General features: G+C 36.4%; 1 protein-coding gene across 1 annotated transcript in view; it reads right to left on the bottom strand.

Annotated features, from left to right (window-relative positions):
• The window catches only part of PCCA (propionyl-CoA carboxylase subunit alpha), a 515,891-nt gene that overhangs the window by 315,281 nt on the left and 179,279 nt on the right, over nt 1-21,331 (bottom strand). The window contains exon 10 of the mRNA XM_036753355.1: nt 18,799-18,901. Within this exon, the coding sequence (XP_036609250.1) occupies nt 18,799-18,901 (103 nt within the window). The remainder of the gene's footprint in view (nt 1-18,798; nt 18,902-21,331) is intronic.

Here is a 21,331-nt window from a genome sequence, read left to right as displayed (position 1 = left end):
AAAACTCCTCAAAGAGGGGGGGATACCAAAGAAATGGGGGGAAAAATCAGCATTTTTACCAAATGGTAGTTGAGAAAGTAAGGACAATCTCTGTCAGCAATTTCTTCATTTATCACTATTGTGGCTTTGTAATTTTGGAAATGAGCAAAAATCCAAGATCTGACAAGCTAACTCTAGTCTGTGAGGGCTCTGAATTCTTTTTTGTTTGTTTGTTATTTTGGTTTTGTTTTTGTTTTTTTGGAGTAGGGAAGGCAGGGCAATTGGGGTTAAGTGACTTGCCCAAGGTCACACAACTAGGAAGTGTGTGAAGTGTCAGAGGCCACATTTGAACTCAGGTCCTCCTGAATCCAGGTCCACTGCTCTACTCACTGTGCCACCTAGCTGCCCCCACTCTTAATTCTTTAAAGGTATTTTGTGATATCCCTCCCCCAAAACACTGATTTAACCAAAATCTACTTTCTGCTGCCTTCTCTTAAAATCCCCTGGTTATTATAACACTGATTTTTCATAATGCTTTCAAAAATATTTTGTTTAACCAAAGAAATTCATTGTCCATTGGTCTCTTAGGAAGACCGATATATTAGCATTTTCTTCTATATAATGTTTCACCTAGGGCTAAGAAAACTTTCACAGTTCAATTTGTGTGTGCTATAGCAGACAACTGCATGAATAACAGACAAAACTGAAAAGGATTTTCCTAGGGTTTAGCCACTGTGAGGTTATATACATTCGTCAGGGTAACCTATTACACAAGTTAGGTAATCACCGAGAGGTTAATACTTCTAAAATGTTAATACTTCCTCCAAGATGTGAGTTTGAGCCTGGCTTCAGGTCATTTGGTAGTGACGTAAACATCTCTCTCAGTCTTAATTTTCACCTCTGGAAAACGGAGATAATAACAGCACCTACAGAGTGTGCTTGTGAAGGTCAACTGAGATAACATAGAGAAATCATTTTGCAAATCTTAAGGTACAATATAAATGCTACTACTGTAAACAGTAATTCGAAAAGAATGTAACTCAAGAAATTATTTAAGAAGTGATGCAAAAGCAAGTCAAAATTTCAAGAATTTCCAAGTGTGACTGCCAAATGAATACAAATAAAGGGTTTGTAACAAGATACATCACTATAGATTATAGCAACAGATGTGTAGGATCACAAAGAGAAATAGCTGTTCTGGCAACTAGCTTAAGAAACATTAAGCAATCAACTGTATATCACCTTTGCCAACTGAAATATGGAATAAAAGAGGATAGTATTCATCACAAAGGCAATGAAATAATAAAGTCTGTGGGAAAAGGATATAGCCCAAACTTAACTTGTTTGGTATCAACCCCTAAGCATGAAAGGGTCTAAATTATTTGCTCCATCCCATATCTCAGCAGGCCATACTACAAATCAAAATTATTCTTACTAAAAATTACTAAGCAGCTGTCAAAATGCCTCAAGCTCTCAACACAAAAATCAAGGGAGACATTATAAGGAATTTGTATCTTCAATTGGGAAAAAGAAATGAAACATCTGTTAAGGAAACTGACACACTCATTAGAGACTTCTTGTCAGATAAGAACTATGAACAATTAAATCTCAGAGATCAGGCTTGAAACAAAAACACAAAACAATAACCAGCGGAACCCACTAAACTGAAGCCCTGACTATCTGAAATAACATTATTATGCAAAGTGTATCTACTTTGAAATTCTGGGGTGACAAAGAAAATCAACTACACTGCCTTCTATAACCATTATTTGAGTTAACAAGAGCTTAAGGATTCTGACACCTCAGAACGCTGGTTCCAAAATAAGAAAACCACCCAGAGGTTATGAAATCCTGCTGTCAGACAGGAGCAAAACTCAGATTTGAAACCAGTAATTAGATTGTAATTAGTAATGGATACATAAGAAAAGTCTTTTTATATATCCCACTGTGCTTAAAAAAACTTTCTGGAGATTCAGAGAAAGAAAAATTATGGGTCCAATGCTGATCATTGGATTTAGGTCTTGGTTTTGTTAATGTTGTATTTCCTACCTGTTATTTTATACTTCAAATAAGTCTATAGGTGAAAGATTTAAACCAAGAATCTTGATTACTAAAGTCCTCTGTAAAATAAATGCTAACTCTTCCTTACTCAGGCTAAAAAAAAGTTTTAGGAAAAATTTCTGTATGTTATACAATAAAACAGAAGGCTAAAAAACATACACAACATATACACAGGAAAGAAAGAATCATTTTATTATAAGAGCATTTCCTATCTTCCCCAGAAATTTTGAAAGGAGACTTTAAAGGAAAAAATAAATGGTCTTAGTACCTTAATATTTTTTATAAGTCAAAATAATCTGATTATTTAAAAGTCTAAAAAATATATGCTTTAAATAATTCTAAAATACAACTCAATCAACTCATATAAATAAGTTGAAACTAAATGTAATAAAAATCATGTGAAAAATATCTAGGTTCAACTGACAAATAGGTATTGAATTTGGCCTAAACACCTGTGACACTGAATAACACATATAAAAAAATGAAAAACATCAACAATAATTCATTTGATAGAAGCAGGCAAAGTTGGCAAGAGTTAAACCCAAAAAAACACAAAAGGAGTTTGTGGGAATGACGATGATTACCTGAGGCCAAACAGATACAATGATACTAGAAGCAAGTATAAAAATACAAAACATTTCAATCACTTGTATAGTGTGTCACTGGATAAACAGAAGAATGATGAAGCAAGACCTTTGACTAAAAAAAGATTCCTTCTCCAAAGTGGAGTACAAAGACTACTGTAGTAGTAATGAATGAATAGCAGTGAAATCATTTGGTTTATTTAAGAGAATACTAACTAGTTAACTGACTTGTTGGTTAAAGAGAATAAGAGTCTCTGATTCAATTTTAAAACTCAAAATTGCTTAGTTATAGACTTTTCCTAAATCAGTACCAATGCTCACTGACTGGAACAACCTCTCTCTTTTTCCAAATCTTAACACTTTTCAAGAACATGCAAAAATCTGAAATCTTGATTAAGCTGTTCCTAACTCCTAGACAGAAATAATCTTTGCCTCCTCTAAACCACTTAGGCACTGACTGACTAGACCATTTACTTCTCATTTTTCATTTATTGTTAGATTTTATAAACAAACTTTACATTTCTATATGACTATGATTTATGATTATATGCATATAGAAGGCAGAACAACATATAAATTAGCAAAGTACCTTAAACATAAAAAGAAACACTAGACAAAATAACTTTCTTATAACATGGTAAAAACATTCCATATTATTACTTTAAGTATTAGAACATCAGAAAGCTATAAAATGATTCGTGAAATAATATTCAATTATTCAATTCACTCAACACTTTAAGGATCAAGCACAGAGCTAGGTCCTATGGATAAATAGGAAGAAAAAAGAATGAAATCGTTCCTTCACTCAAAGAGAGTAATTTCTAGTCATTTCTAACTTCTCTTCTCATGCTAGTTAGATTGGTACTGAGACATTCCTCAAGACCTGGTTGTCTCAATGGACTACGCCCTCAGACTGCTGACATCACTTCCTGAGTACAAAGCAGCCAGGAGGAGATAGAGAGGCTTTCAGATGCCTGGCTAGTGATTTGTCAGCTCAACTGAATCAACTCAAGGGGTTCCGAATACCTATCCCTACTAAATGTTCATCTCCTGCTATGGCTAAGGAAACCTGCTTATTAACTGCTGAACGAATGAATATCTTGATGCTCCATTATCGAGCCTAAACTATGAAGGGTCTAGATTGAGTCAGGGCCAAACTAGTTGAACTGGCAGAGATTGATAGAAATGAAACATAATGAGCTCCTTGAAGTAGGGCAGGACTGCCCAAAATGCAGTCACACACAGCCCACAGTGCAATTTATGCAGGTCTGCCTACAAGCATAGAAATTTACAAAAGTGCTTTAGCAAACAAAGATGAGCTACCACAGAGCTCTCACTAAAATGGCAAACCAAATATATTGTCTATTTTTTCAATGAAAACCTAAGGCTTGACAGCCCTGAAGTAGGGGATGCACACAGCAACAGAAGGTAAATCTAAAATTCCCTTCAAGCTTCTGCAGGCACTTTGGCAATTCCTCTAGAAGCAGTGGTCACTTACTAAGAGTATCCTCCACTCCTGGAACATTAGAGAGTAAACTTCCTGTGGCCATCTGGAAAGAGATTTAAGTGACTTCCCTTTCTGTCCTTAAAAATTATTGCAATAAATTGTTTTAGACCAGGCCTGCCTGACATACAGCCAACCAAAGGATTTCCGGCAGCAGTCACATGACCTGTGGCAACTGATGGTTGGTTGCCATAGGTCACATGATAGCTGCCTGAAATCCTTTGGTGGGCCATATGTTGTGTAGGCCTATTTTAGGCCTTCCAACTTTACTAGACCTTCAAGATTGATAATTTAGGCCTCTTCCAATTTCTACTTAGGGGATCTCTTCAAAATACAGTTTACCTTGAAAGTGGCCTAAAAAAATTAAATTGGAAATCTGGGAAAGTGAGGGTAGAAAAGTGATTTTCACCTTCACTGGGAAAAGACAGATTCAGAAGTTCTGTTCTGTAACTGAGCCACTGAATGCTAAATGTCATGGAATGCCATGGAAGAGCTCAAAAAGGATTTGGAAAAGCAAGTTAGAGAAGTAGAGGAAAAATTGAGAAGAGAAATGAGAAGGATGCGAGGAAACCATGAAAAACAAGTCAATGACTTGCTAAAGGAGACCCAAAAAAATACTGAAGAAAACAACAACTTAAAAAATAGACTCACTCAAATGGCAAAAGAGTTCCAAAAAGCCAATGAGGAGAAGAATGCCTTGAAAGGCAGAATTAGCCAAATGGAAAAGGAGGTCCAAAAGACCACTGAAGAAAATACTACCTTAAAGATTAGATTACAGCAAGTGGAAGCTAGTGACTTGATGAGAAATCAAGATGTTATAAAACAGAATCAAAGGAATGAAAAAATGGAAGACAATGTGAAATATCTCATTGGAAAAACCACTGACCTGGAAAATAGATCCAAGAGAGATAATTTAAAAATTATTGGACTACCTGAAAGCCATGATCAAAAAAAGAGCCTAAATATCATCTTTCAAGAAATTATCAAGGAGAACTGCCCTGATATTCTAGAGCCACAGGGCAAAATAGAAATTGAAAGAATCCACCGATCACCTCCTCAAATAGATCCCAAAAAGAAATTTCCTCAGAATATTGTCGCTGAAGTTCAGAGCTCCCAGATCATGGAGAAAATACTGCAAGCAGCCAGAAAGAAACAATTTGAAACAATTTGAGTATTGTGGAAACACAATCAGAATAACCCAAGATCTGGCAGCTTCTACATTAAGAGATTGAAGGGCTTGGAATACGATATTCCAGAGGTCAATGGAGCTAGGATTAAAACCTAGAATCACCTCCCCAGCAAAACTGAGTATCATGCTCCAAGGCAAAATATGGACTTTCAATAAAATAGAGGACTTTCAAGCTTTCTCAGTGAAAAGACCAGAACTGAATAGAAAATTTGACTTTCAAACACAAGAATCAAGAGAAGCATGAAAAGGTAAACTAGAAAGAGAAATCATAAGGGACTTACTAAAGTTGAACTGTTTTGTTTACATTCCTACATAGAAAGATGATGTGTATGATTCATGAGACCTCAATATCATAGTAGCTGAAAGGAATATGCATATATATATATATATGTATATATATATATATGTTTATGTATATATATATATATATAAGTGAATGTGCATGTGTGTATATATGTATGTGTATATATATATATGTGTGTGTGTATATATATATATATAGAGAGAGAGAGAGAGAAAGAGAGAGAGAGAGACAGAGACAGAGACAGAGAGAGAGAAAGCGGACACAGGGTGAGTTGAAGATGAAGGGGAGATATCTGAAACAAATAAAATGAAATTAAGGGATGAGAGATGACTATATTGAGAGAGGGAGATAGGGAGAGATAGAATGGGGTGGATTATCTCGCATAAAGGAGGCAAGAGGAAGAAGTTCTGTGGGAGGAGGGGAGAGGGCAGGTGAGGAGGGAATGAGTGAATCTTGCTCTCATCAAATTTGGCCTGAGGAGAGAATACTATACATACTGAATTGGGCATCTTACCCCACAGGAAAGAAGAGGGAAGAAGATAAAAAAGGGGGGGATGATGGAGGGGAGGGCAGATGGGGGTGGAGGTAATCAAAAACAAACACTTTGGAAAAGGCACAGGGTCAAGGGAGAAAATTCAATAAAGGGGGATGGGTTGGGAAGGAGCAAAATAGAGTTAGTCTTTCACAACATGAGTATTGTGGAAGGGTTATACATAATGATACACATGTGGCCTATGTTGAATTGCTTGACTTCTTAGGGAGGGTGGGTGGGAAGGGAAGAGGGGAGAGAATTTGGAAGTCAAAGTTTTAAAAACAGATGTTCAAAAACAAAAAGTTTTTGCATGCAACTAGAAAATAAGATACACAGGCAATGGGGCGTAGAAATTTATCTTGCCCTACGAGAAAGGAAGGGAAAAGGGGATGGGAGGGGAGTGGGGTGACAGAAGGGAGGACTGAATGGGGAACAGGGCAACCAGAATATACATCATTTTGGAGTGGGGGGGAGGGTAGAAATGGGGAGAAAATTTGTAATTCAAACTCTTGTGAAAATCAGTGCTAAAAACTAAATATGTTAAATACATTTTAAAAAATTTAAATATCATGGAGCTACAGTCAGGATTACACAAGATTCAACAGCTTCAACATTAAAAGACTGAAAGTTATAGAACGATATATTCCAAAGAACAAATGAGCTGGACTTGCAACCAAAAATAACTTAACCAGCAAAGCTGTGTACCCTGAATGGGAGAAAAAAAAACAGACATTAAGTGAACTAAATAACTTTCAGGCATTTGTGAAGAAATGGAAATGGAAAACTTGACCTATTAGACTCAGGAGAAATATAAGAAAGTAAACATTAAAGACCAATTATAAAGGCCTTCATAAGATCAAAATCTTTACTTCTTATATAAAGAGAAAGTTACCTGAAATTCTTAAGAATATCATCATTATTTTGGGTAGTTTGGAAGAGCATGCATAGATAGAAGGTTTGGGGTTGAGTTGAGTATGATGAGAGGATCCTAAAAAATAAAATTGGGTAGGGAGAGGTAAAATAGAGGAATTATCTCATAGAAATGAGGCATGAACAGAAAAACTGGTATAGTAGAGATAGAAGCAAGTAGAGGGCAGGTAGTGCTAGAACCTAATTCTTATCAGAGAAAGATTAAAGAGACAATAACATATACATCTAGAAGGGTATAAAAGTCATCTGAACTTACAGAGAAATAGGAGGATAAGGGGAGAGGGTAAGGGAGGGACTCTTAGAAGGATATGTAGATCAAGAAATAGGAAGATAATGGGACAGAATAAGAGAGGGATTCTGAAGGGTCAGTAAATTAGGGAATAGAAGGCTAAAGGGAGAAGAAAAGAGAGGGATTCTTAGAAGGGGTACAGATTAGGGAGGCATTGGTTAGAAGTCAATTAGATATTTCAGGAGGTATAAGGTAAAAAGAGGGAGAGAAAGAAAACCGGTGATGAAAAATAGGATGGAGGGAAATGAACAACTAATAATTATAACTTTGGACATGAATGGGATGAACTCACCTATGAAACAGAAACAGATAGCAGAAAGGATTATAAACCAGAATCCAATAATATGTTGTTTACAAGAAACACATTTTAAAAAGATATATGTGTGCGTGTGTGTATATATACATACACACACACACACACACACACACACACAATAAAAGGTTGGAATAGAATTTTTTTATACTTCAGCTGATGCAAAAAAAAGCATGGGTAGCAATCATGATCTCAGACAAAGCTGAACTAGGTTTAATTAAAAGAAATAAACAGGGAAACTACATTATGATAAAAGGTATCAAAGAAAATGAAACAATAGCAATACTAATCCTATATGCATCAAATGCGTATTACATATAGCATTCAAATTTTTAAAGGAAAAGCTAGATGAATTACAGATGGAAATAGATATAAAACTATAATAATAGAGGTTCAACCTTTCCCTCTCAGAACTAGATAAATTTAACCAAAAAAATAAATAAGAAAGAAATCAAGGAGATGAATAGAATCTTAAATAAGGTAGGTATGACAGACACCCAGAGAGAACTGAATGGAAATAGAAAGGAATATACCTTTTATTCAGTGATACATAGTACCTTTACAAAAACTGACCACATATTAGGGCATAAAAACTTTATTATTAAAGCCAGAAAAGCAGAAACATCAAATGCATCCTTTTCAGATTATAATGCAATAAAATTATAAGGGGACCATGGAAACACAAAATAAAAATTAATTGGAGACTAAATAACCTAATCTTCATGAATGAGTGGGTTAAAGAACAAGTCATAGAAACAGTAAATAATTTTGTTAAAAAGAATATAATGAAACAACATATCAAAACCTATGGGACAGAGTAAAAACAGTAATCAGGAAAATTTATATCTCTAAATGCTTATGTTAATAAAATGAAAAGCAGACCAATGAATTAGGCATGCAATTAAAAAAAACTAGAAAAAGAACAAATTAAAAATCTCCAATACTAAACTGGAAATCCTAAAAACTGAAGGTGAGATTAATTAAATTAAATATAAGAAAACTAGTGAATTAATAAATAAAACTAGAAGTTGATTTTATGAAAAAAAACCAACAAACCACTGGTATTACGATTAAAAAAAAAGCAAATTACTAGTACCAAAATTAAAAGGGTAAATATATCACGAATGAATCAAAGCAATTATTGAGTTATTTTGCCTAATTATATGCCTATAAATTTAACAATTTAAGTAAATCAGAACATTTATAAAAATATAAACTGCCTAGATTAACAGAAGATGAAATAGAATATCTAAATAAAACTATTTCAGAAAAAAGAAATTGAACAGGCCATAAATGAGTTTTCTAATAAAAAAGTATCAGGAACAGATGGATTTATAAGTGAATTCTACCAAACATTTAAAAATCACCTAATTCCAATATTAAATAGGTCATTTGGAATAATAGGCAAAGAAACAAATATGGAACCAATACCTAAACCAGGAAGAGCAAAAACAGAGAAAGAAAATTACAGACTCGTTTCGTTAATGAACGCAACTAATGAATGCAAAAATTCTAAATAAAATACTAGCTGCAACAACAATATATCACAAAGATTTTACAGGTTAACCAAGTGATATTTATATCAGGAATACAGAGATAGTTTAACATAAGCTAAACTATTAATATAATGGATTATATAAATAACAAAGGCAACAAAAAGCATATGATTATATCAATAGATACAGAAACGGCTTTTGACAAAAAAACAACACTCATTCCTACTAAAAAATACTTGAAACCATAGGTATAATGGGATTTTTCCTTAAAATGACAAGAAACATCTACCTAAAACCATCAGCAAACCATTATTTTTAATGGGGGTAAGCTAGAAGCCTTCCTAATAAGATCAGGAGTAAAACAAGCATGCCCATTATCACCAATATTATTCAATATTGTATTAGAAATGCTAGCAATAGCAATAAGAGAAGAAATAGAAATTGAAGGAATTAATGGGACAGAATAGGCAGACAATATGATAATGTACTTGGAAAATCACAGACATTCAACAAAAAAGTTAGTGGAAACAATTTTAGCAAAGTAGCCGGTTACAAAATAAATCTACACAAATCATTAGCATTTCTATATATCACCAATAAAACCCTGCAAGAAGAAACAGTAAGACATATCTCATTTAAAATAATCATAACCTATATAAAATACCTGAGAGTATATCTGCCCAGATAAACCCAGGAACTATGTGAACATAATTATAAAACACTTTTTATACAAATAAAGTCACATTTAAATAATAATAAAAATATAAATTTTTCATGGGTGGGCAGAGCCAATATAATAAAGATGGCAATTCTCCCTAAACTAATATACTTGTTCAATGCAATCCCAATTAAACTGCCAAATAGTTCTAGATGTAAAGGGAGATATCATAAGAAAACTAGAATAACATGGAACATACTACATATCAGAATTATGGAGAAGAAAAGAATTTATGAAGAAACGAGACAGAGAACACTGCAAGATGTATAATGGATAATTTTGATTACATCAAATTAAAAATAGTTTGTACAAATAAAACCAATATCACCAAGATTAGAAGGAAAGCAGAAAATTGGGGGGGGGTGAATTTATAGACAGTTTGGTCTCATATATCAAATATACAGAGAAGTTTGTCAAACTTATTTAAAAAAATAAGTCATTCCCCAATTGATAAGTGGTTAAAAGATATGAACAGGCAGTTGTTCAATGAAGAAATCAAAACTATATATAGTTATATAAAAAATGCTCTATGTCTTTATTGATTAGAGAAATACAAGTTAAAACAGGTTTGAGATATTATCTCATGCCTATCAGATTGGCTAAAACAATAGAAGGGGAAAATGACAAATGTTGGAGGGAATGTGGAAAAATCAGAACATTAATACATTGTTGGTTGAACTGTGAACTGATCCAACCATTTTGAAGAACAATCTAGATTTATGCCCAAAGAGTTATGTTAAACTGCCTATACCCTCTATTAGGTCTGTTTCCCAAGGTTACTGGGAAAAAGGAAAAGAACCTATTTGTTCTAAAATATTTATATAAGCTCTCTTTATGTTGGCAAAGAATTGGAAATTGAGGAGATGCCACTCAATTTGGGAATGGATAAATAAGTTGTGATATATGATTGTGATGGAATATTACTTGTAAGAACAATGCTACTTGCCACCACTGTGGCTGTGTAAGGCCAATAATCCCAGCACACAGGAGGACTGCTAGCACAGGTTCTTTGATCTGCATTTTTTTAAATAAATTTATTTAATATATTTAGTTTTCAGCATTGATTTTCACAAGAGTTTGAATTACAAATTTTCTCCCCATTTCTACCCTCCCCCCCACTACAAGATGGCATATATTCTGGTTACCCTTTTCCCCAGTCAGCCCTCCCTTCTGTCACCCCACTCACCTTTTTTTGTTTTTGAACATCTCTTTTTAAAACTTTGACTTCCAAGTTCTCCCCCCTCCTCCCTTCCCATCCACCCTCCCTAAGAAGTCAAGCAATTCAACACAGGCCACATGTGTATCATTGTGTTTAACCCTTCCACAATACTCATGTTGTGAAAGACTAACTCTATTTTGCTCCTTCCCAACGCATCCCCCTTTATTGAATTTTCTCCCTTGACCCTGTCCCCTTTCCAAAGTGTTTGTTTTTGATTACCTCCACCCCCATCTGCCCTCCCCTCCATCATCCCCCCCTTTTTTATCTTCTTCCCTCTTCTTTCCTGTGGGGTAAGACATCCAATTCAGTATGTATGGTATTCGCTCCTCAGGCCAAATCTGATGAGAGCAAGATTCACTCATTCCACTCACTGCCCTCCCCCCTCCTCCCACAGAACTGCTTCCTCTTGCCACCTTTATGCAAGATAATCCACCCCATTCTATCTCTCCCTATCTCCCTCTCTCAATATATTCCTCTCTCATTCCTTAATTTGATTTTATTTCTTTCAGATATCTCCCCTTCATCTTCAACTCACCCTCTGTCCTCTCTCTCTCTCTCTCTCTCTCTCTCTCTCTCTCTCTCTCTCACACACACACACACACACACACACATACACATTCACATATATATGTGTGTGTATATAGGTGTGTGTGTGTGTGTGTGTATACACATATTCCCTTTAGCTACCCTAATACTGAGGTCTCATGAATCATACCCATCATCTTTCCATGTAGGAATGTAAACAAAACAGTTCAACTGTCGTAAGTCCCTTGCAATTTCTTTTTCTTGTTCATTTTCTTGATTACCTTTTCATGCTTCTCTTGATTCTTGTGTTTGAAAGTCAAATTTTCTATTCAGTTCTGGTCTTTTCACTGAGAAAGCTTGAAAGTCCTCTATTTTAAATCCACATTTTGCCTTGGAGCATGATACGCAGTTTTGCTGGGTAGGTGATTCTTGGTTTTAATCCTAGCTCCATTGACCTCCGGAATATCGTATTCCAAGCCCCTCGATCTCTTAATGTAGAAGCTGCCAGATCTTGATTTATTGTGTTTCCACAATACTCAAATTGTTTCTTTCTGGCTGCTTGCAATATTTTCTCCATGATCTGGGAGCTCTGGAATTTGGCAACAATATTCCTAGGAGATTTCTTTTGGGGATCTATTTGAGGAGGCGATCGATGGATTCTTTCAATTTCTATTTTGCCCTGTGGCTCTAGAATATCAGGGCAGTTCTCCTTGATAATTTCTTGAAAGATGGTATCTAGGCTCTTTTTTTGATCATGGCTTTCAGGTAGTCCAATAATTTTTAAATGATCTCTCTTGGATCTATTTTCCAGGTCAGTGGTTTTTCCAAGGAGATATTTCACATTGTCTTCCATTTTTTCATTCCTTTGGTTCTGTTTTATAATATCCTGATTTCTCATAAAGTCACTAGCTTCCACTTGCTCCAATCTAATCTTTAAGGTAGTATTTTCTTCAGTGGTCTTTTGGACCTCCTTTTCCATTTGGCTAATTCTGCCTGTCAAGGCATTCTTCTCCTCATTGGCTTTTTGGAACTCTTTTGCCATTTGAGTGAGTCTATTTTTTAAGTTGTTGTTTTCTTCAGTATATTTTTCAGTATTTTTTTGCATCTCCTTTAGCAAGTCATTGACTTGTTTTTCATGTTTTTCTCGCATCCTTCTCATTTCTCTTCCCAATTTTTCCTCTACTTCTCTAACTTGCTTTTCCAAATCCTTTTTGAGCTCTTCCATGGCCTGGGACCACTTCATGTTTTTCTTGGAGGCTTTTGGTGTAGGCTCTTGCACTTTGTTGACTTCTTTAGGCTGTATGTTTTGGTCTTCTTTGTCACCAAAGAAAGAATCCAAAGTCTGAGACTGAATCTGGGTGCGTTATCGCTGCCTGGCCACATTCCCAGCCAACTAACTTGACCCTTGAGTTTTTCAGCAGGGTATGAGTGCTTGTGGAGTTAAGAGAAGTATGTTCCATGCTTGGGGGGATGCGCCAGCTCGGCCACACCAGCACTCCTCCTTCCCCAAGAACCCCCAACCGGACTGGGCTTAGATCTTCAGCAGGCTGTGCACTTCTGCTCAGATCTGCCACTTAATTCCTCCCACCAGGTGGGCCTGGGGCCAGAAGCAACTGTAGCTGTACTTCTGTAGCTGCCCCACCTCCGATGCCTATGGGGCGGTAGCAGAAGGGAGAACTCCTTCCACTCCCACAGCTTTTCCCACTAACCTTCTCTGTTGTCTTTGGTGTTTCTGGGTTGAGAAGTTTGGTAACTGCTGCAGCTCACTGATTCAGGGCGCTAGGGAACACTCCACCACCCGGCTTCTGGTCTGGTTGGTCCCAGCCGCTCACGCTGGGCTCTGCTCCCAGTTCCGTGCGGGATAGACCTCACCCAGAGACCATCCAGGCTGTCCTGGGCTGGAGCCCTGCTTCCCTCTGCTGTTTTGTGGGTTCTGCAGTTCTAGAATTGGTTCAGGGCCATTTTTCATAGGTTTTTTGAGGGACTCGGTGGGGAGCTCATGCTAGTCCCTGCTTTCCATGATCTGCTTTTTTAAGGAAAGCAACTTTAAGGGTTTATAATATCACTTTAATTAAGCATACATACATACATACATATATACATATATGTACATTTACATATATATATATATCATTCACTTAATTCAGGGGAAAAAAACAGCACTCTGAACTTCATAGCAAATAACAAACAGAAATTACAGAGAAAATATAAACAGAGCAAATAACACAAATCAACAGACAGGCTTCTAGCTGTCTAACCAAAGCTATACATACATAGTCACCAGAGAACATCAACATTTGGTTTGTCAAAGCTGGGAAGGGGGCTCCTTAACAGCTACCCAGAGTCTTCACACCAACACTCTTCCAATGAGTGAGCCCCAAATAAAATGCTAACCTCAGAATATATATATACCTTTTTTCAGGATCAGAGCACTTCACACTTCTCAAGGGTTTCACACCTCTTGTGACCTAATTAGCAAAAGGTTGTGTGCCTTACTACAAACAAAGGCAAGACTCAATCAAAGGTATTAGATTGCCCAAGTGCTGAGAAGCACTCCAAAACAAAAGACAACAAAGTCACACTTTGCTTGACCTTACACTACTATATTGTAAGAAACTATGAGTTGGTTGGTTTTAGGAAAACAAGCAAGACTTACATGAAATAAGGAAGAGTGAAATGAGCAGAACCAAGAAAACACATATGGTAACACCAATGCTGTCTGAAGAATAATTGTGAACAACTAAGTTATCCTGAATACTATAAATACTCAAATCAACTATAAAGGACCTCTGAAGGAAAATGCTATCCCCCTACAGAGAAAGTCCTGATAAATAGAGGTACGCATAGTATGGTTTTACATATATTAATAAATCTGTGTCAAATAGTGGCCTTCTCCACCACAGGGTTGGGAGGGAGCAAGATAGTTCAGAACTTAAAATGTAACCAAAAAACAAAATTAATGTCTTTTTCCCCAAAAAACAGGAGGCTTTTGGTTTGTTTTTCTAATTTGGAATTTGAGAGACTAACCACAATTTTATGTCTTCAATTTTGTGGTGATTCATTGATGCAAGGCATTAGGGAAAGCACTTGAAAGAACAATACTAATTTCCCCCCAGGAGCCCAGAGATATTTCTGGAATTGGGGGTATACCAAATGTGCCCCCACTTAATTAGCTGAGAACAAGCTCTCCACACTCTCAGAACTGTAAACTGTGTGTAATTCTCTATCGCTGGAACTTCCTATGAAGTACCCAGGAAGCATAGAATTACAGCCCCAGCAGCATTTCCCCAATTCCAGCAGAAGAAGGCTACTGCTTACATGTGAGAAAGAGTAGAAGTACTGGCCTAGAGAAGTCTCTGCCTTGGTTGCTTTTTGTGTTCCTTATGTCATTCTACCATCACAAGAGTGCAGTCAGGCCACAGCAGGAGCTCCTTCTGAACAGAGAACTGAGGCAGTTGAGGTCTACAGCAATCTTCTTCCCAGAGGTTAGCCTCAGGTCTACCACAGCCAGGAGGTCTCAAGTCCCAGCAGTGGCCACACAACACTGCTCAGGCACATGGCAAAATTATGTCCTAGCATGAGGCAGAAGAGCTCAGGGCATCAAAGGGAAAGACCTAAAGGCATCTCATTGTTTTTCCCCAATACTGAACCTAAGTACCAAGAGATTGGCCTTAGTCAGGCACAGCTCAAAACAGGTGATAGATAAGGTACATAGGAAAGTAAATCCTAAGTAAATACAAAGTAATTTCTTAGTATAATACTAAGAAACTTACTTGATCAGGATAAGCATAAATAGGAAGTGGCACTTGAGCAAAATTTTGGAGAAAGTCAGGGATTCTAAGAGGCAAAGGTGAAAAGGGGGTGCATTCTATGCATAGGAAATGGACAATGCAAAGACGAAGAGATGGAGAACGGAGCAGAGTGGGGTCCCAGTTCCAGCATCTAGCACAACCTGCAGAATAATTACCAGGGTAGGAATGTAGAAAAAGAAGGAGCCTATACTTCTGCCACTCTGAACCAAAAGAGCAATCCAGCTGGCTAACAGGGTCCAGCAAGAGTCCAGCAGGCTGTCTATTCTTTCACAGACCCAAAACCAAGAGCTTGCAGAGCTCAGAGGGCAACAATCAGACTTTGCCCTGGATCACAGCACTCAGGCACTAAGGAAGCACTGAAAGCTTACAGGTTCCCAGTCTGAACATGGGATAATAAAACACTCAATACCCCAAGACAGCAGGAACAGGACCAGCCAAGACCTTCATTCCAGAAGTGCAGCAGAGCTCAGCCCTAACATCAAGTCCAAAGTCAGAAAGGAGAAGAATGAGCAAACAAAAAGCAAATCCCACCACAAAGAACTATTATGTTGACAGGAAAGCACAAGATACAAACCCAAAAGAGAATGATTCTAAAACATTCTCCAGGGAAAACATAGATTGGCCACAAATTCAAGTAGAATTACTGGGAGTAATAAAGAGTTTTAAAATAAAAGTTTAAAAATGCTTTTCATATATGAAATGAGAGCACTTGAGGATAAAAATGGAAAAGACATAAGAGCTATGGAAGAAAGCATTAGGAAGGGAATTAACAGGCTGGTACAAGGGGTACAAAATCTTGCTGGATACCTTTCTCCCTCTCCTCCTCCCCCACCCTTTTCAATTTCCTTTTATGTGCTCTCTTCCCCCATTGGACTGTAAGCTTCTAAGATCTCTGAAGGCAGGAACTATCTTTTTTTAAATTTGTACCCTCAGCCCTTGTCAGAGTGCCTGGAATATTACAGGCACTTGATAAATATTTACTAACTGACACAGATATACACACACTTGAATATAGAAATACATTTCACTCAAAAGAGAAATGTGAAGGAAAAGGGCCAGGGGTTTGGAAGTGGGGGAATTAGAGGGAGAGAAGGAGGGCAAAGTGAGGAAGGATGAGTCCTAAGCAAAACAAACTAATTAAGGATGCAAAAAATATTTATGGCTCTTTTTGAGGCAGCAAACAACAGGAACCTGATGGAGTCCCAACAAATTGGAAAAAGTATGAACAAGTTAGGGTATGTAGATGTGATGGTACAATTTTGTGCTATATAATAGTGCAAAAAATAAGGAAGACGAGTGCAATAAATAATGAAGACAATGGTTTCAGAGAAACCTGGGAAGACTTCTGTAAACTGATGAAGAACAAAATGAAGTTAAAAATAGACCAGTATGTCTGAATCATAGAGCTTACAGAAAGAAGTAAAGTGTGAGAACGGTGGAAAGAAGGGGCCAGATTATAATAAGCTTTAAATGTAAAAAGAAAAAAGAAAAAAAGTCATCATATTTGATGTTGGAGGTAACAGGAAGTCACTGAAACTCACTGAAGCAGGGGGCTGATGTGATCAGGCTTATATTTTATAAAAATCACTGTAGCATGTGAGTGGAGGATAGACTGGAGTGGGGAGAGACATGAGGCAAAGAGACAGCTTTTGTAATAATCCTGGAGAGACATGATGAAAGACTCAACTACAATTGTGGCTATAAAGTAGGGTAAGTATATTAAAGATATTATGCTACTAGAAATGACAAGATTTGGTAATGGATGGGCATGTGGGATAAATGCAAGTTAAAACTTAAGGATGACACAAGCACGGCGGTGCCCTGGACAGTAATGGAGAAGTTTGATGGAGTAGTTTTAAGAAGACAATGTATTTTTTTTTTGACATAGAGTCTGAGATGCCTACAGACAATGAGATGTATAAGAGGCAATTGGAGAAACATGGCTATACCTCAGCAGAGAGACTAGGGACGGATATACAGATCTGGGAATCATCTGCATAAAGATACTTGAATCCTTGAGGGCTGACATGATCATCAAATGAGATAATAAAGAGAAAAGGGGACCCAGAAGAGAACCTTGCCAACACACTAGCAGTTAGAGGATAAGACATGGATAAAGTGCAAGAAAAAGGGAACTGAGAATTGTTGGATTGATAAAGAGGAAAAACGAGAAGACCAGAAGTGTCATGAAAACCTAGAGAGGACAGAATGTCCAGGAAAAAGTGAACAGTACTCCAGAGATCAAGAAGGATAAGGTTTGAAAGAAAATTATGAGTTTTAGTAATTAAGAGTTTGCTGAAAACTGTAGAGGGTAGTTTCAGAGCAGGAAGTATTTCATTTTTGTTTTTTATACTGTCCATGTGCTACGGCACATGGTGGCCACTTAAATACTTGCTGATAGAGTAGAAGTCAAGATGAGCCTGAAAACTCAAAACACTCAGAGATCTGTGATCTCATAGAGTTAGAAGTTCTCTCAATGATGCAGATCACAACCCATCCACGGCCACCAATTCTACAACTTTTGTCCATTAAGTTGACTTCAGGAAGTTTACCCAATGTGTTAGAGGCTCTCTTGACTTTCTCTTGAAATCCCAAGGTGCCACTGGCATCCTAGTGCTGTACATCTAACACCATCTCACTCTTGTCATGTGACCAGTCTATCTTCATTTCCCATCATACATTCCCTGATAGAATCTTCTACTTCAGTTCCTCTTCCAATACATGCTGTATAGGCTACTCATACCTACCATGTCCTTCTCCATTGCCCTACCAAACACCCAAATATGCCCTGTAGATGCCACAGAATCCACTGATGCTACAAAATTACAGACATTCCAAAACGGAAATAAACCACAGCCTGTCCAAATAGATCCAGACCACGCCCACACAAATCTTTAATACATGAATATATAGTACTTTCAGCTATACCAAGTATTTCCTTTCCACATAATACTTTTGTGAAGTAGGTAGTACAAGTATTATTAAATCTATTTTACATATGAAAAACCTGAGACTCAGGGAATTAAAGAGACTTGTCCAGAGTCATAAAATATATCTTAGAACACCAACCAAAACCCAAGTCCCTTCTTAATCTAATTATAGTAGTCATTTCTAGTATAATTTGAAACTTTCTTCTGGACCACTTCCAAGTAAGAATCATAACCCTATTGGTGAAAATAAGTGGAGTAACCTCTAGGACTGTTCAGGCATCAGGCTGGCCAGATTATTAAACTTAGATACCTTGAATGCAAATTCACCAATGTAATCCATAATTGATAGTCTTGGGGAGGGAAGACACTATTCTTTTAAGATTTATTAGAAAAGCATTTTCAAATGTACTAACCTGGATTTCTATATGCCGAGGATTATCAATAAATTTTTCTATTAGTAACCTATCATCACCAAAACTTGAAGCAGCTTCTTGAGATGAAAATCTAAAACCATCCCTTTAAAAAGAAGGAAAAAAGGTGTTAAACTAACAAGAAACAAAACTCAGGCCTCAGGACATATATAAACAAACCCAGGAAGTATAAATAAGCCTTTTAATTAAAATTTTTTATAATGTTCCAGAAGAAATTAATCTTTTAATAGTACTTAAAGTATCCTCTGACCAACAGACTATTTTAGGGAGAATTCATACATGTCTTATAGAGAACCAAAATTCATTTGTGATACAAAATTAAATTTTACTAAGGCAAAATATATAATATTCATCCTTTACTTCTTAAAATCTAGTAATTATACACTTTTTTAAAAGTGACTCAATTAAAAACCTAGGGAAAAAGCAGAATTATATATTTTGTAAACACTGAAAATACTATGAAAGTATTTTATCACATGCAAAAAGCTCTTAAAGTATTGCATCAAAATTTATATACACAACTGAAAAACTTAAAAAATGGTCCTCAGATGACTGACATAAAGGCCATTAATAGGTATTAGCTATAAAATATAAATAACTAGAATGTAGTAAGTGCATAAAAGGCACATAAAGTGCTATGAGAGTGCTAAGAAAAGAAGTATTCTTTCTCTCTGAAAGACAGAGAAGTCTTTCTTGAGGAGATAGTTCCAGAGCTAGGCACTGAAGGTTGAAAAAAAATTTCTACTGGAAGAAATAGGAAAGGTTATGGTAAGAACTATATTTGATAAAAAGAAAATATTTGACCCAAGATAAAGAGGCAGGAAACCCTAACTTGAAACAAGAGAAAAGCCAAAATTCATTAAAATATAGAACACTTAACGGTGGTCTAATGTTGTGGCTGAAAAAAAATCAGCTTGAGCCAAATTATAAAAGATACTGAGTATCAATCACATTAAGAAGTTTTAAAGCTCTTGAACACCTATAGTAATCTGATTAGTTCTATATCTTATTTTTTTTTTTGGAATGGGGTGTGACTGGTGAGGTGGTTTAGACCTGTGATTCTCAGTATGTTCTCATTTCTGGTGGAGAAATTCTCTACCAATACAAATCAACAACTTGCCTTTATTACTGCCTGGTCATATCCACCATATGCTTCCTCAATGCCCCCTGGGTGCTATTCATTTCCAACTCTTCCAAGAAAAACTATTTTATACCCATACAATACAATTTGAATATTCATATAAAAATGATGAGTCTTTTTAAAGGAGAATTTGAGGCCACTAAAAGATCTGCCTAATTACACAAAAGCAATCTACCCAGCTCTCCTCCTATTCAATTCTTCATCAACTCATTGAATATTTGCAGTATCTGGGCAAGATATGTATGTATACATATAAAGGCATGTATGTCTCTATACACACACATAAACCTCCATAGGTTATGCATCAAACTTATCATAGTCTGAACAATAAGCATTTTGCATCCACTTGGTTTTTTTTCCTAGAAGGATAATTAGGTCACACTCCTTTGAATGAGTATGAATCTCATTTAAGAGGCTCTGCAATATTCCAGGGCTTGATGCAAGCAGTACGATGTCATGCAAAAAAAAAGAATATATACATAAATCCTCCTAGACTTGGACTCCATGCTGGATGTCCTCTATAGGAGTGGCAAATCTTTCTCAACTATATGTATCCCAGCTGTATGTCTCAACTGATGTTTATAATTAAAGAGGGAACAAGGTTGTCTCCATCATATGCCTTGTACAAGGAATCTTGTATAATTTTGACACATGCATGAGACATATCTTGTTGAAGAACCTTTAAGATGTTTTTCTCTATGGAATCAAATGCTTTTAAATATTCAAGAAACAGTAAGTACAGTGGGATTTTGTATTCGCTATATGGGATCTTCTATGGAATAACACCTGTGAAAGCTCAATTCCCTTCTCAATATCACCGTAATGATCAAAGCATCAAAACATTTCTGAATTTGGAGAGTGGCGATTTAGCGCAATTAATACTTAAAAAGAGAATGATGACTACAAAGCACCAAATAAATGGTCATCCAGCCTCTACTTAAAGATCTCTAATGTGCAAGAACCTATTATCTCCAGTAGCTGATTGAATTTTTAGATAGCATTGTTGGAAAGGTTTCATTAATGTCAAGGCTAAATTTGCCTCTGCATAACATCAACCAAATGGTCCAAGTTATGCCCTAAGCGGTCAAAGAGAAAACAATGAATCTATTTTCTAGAAGATAGTCTTTCAAATACTTTAAGATAACCATATAGTTCACTCTGAGTGTTTTCCAAGTTAAATATCCTCCATTCCTTCAATCATTCTTCATATAGGATGGACCTGAGGTCCTTTACCATTCTAAGTACCCTCTTCTGGCCTCTCTCTAGCTTATTAAATCCTTTCTAAAATATGGCAACCAGAAATTAATGCAAACCTTCAGATGAGGCTGGACCCGGGCAGAGTATAATCTGAATATCACCCTATGATTCCTAGAA

Source organism: Trichosurus vulpecula, chromosome 4 (genome assembly GCF_011100635.1).
Source record: "Trichosurus vulpecula isolate mTriVul1 chromosome 4, mTriVul1.pri, whole genome shotgun sequence".
NCBI classification, from domain to species: Eukaryota; Metazoa; Chordata; class Mammalia; order Diprotodontia; family Phalangeridae; genus Trichosurus; species Trichosurus vulpecula.
Note: the sequence above shows the minus strand (reverse complement) of the source record. Positions and strands in the feature narration are given on the sequence as shown.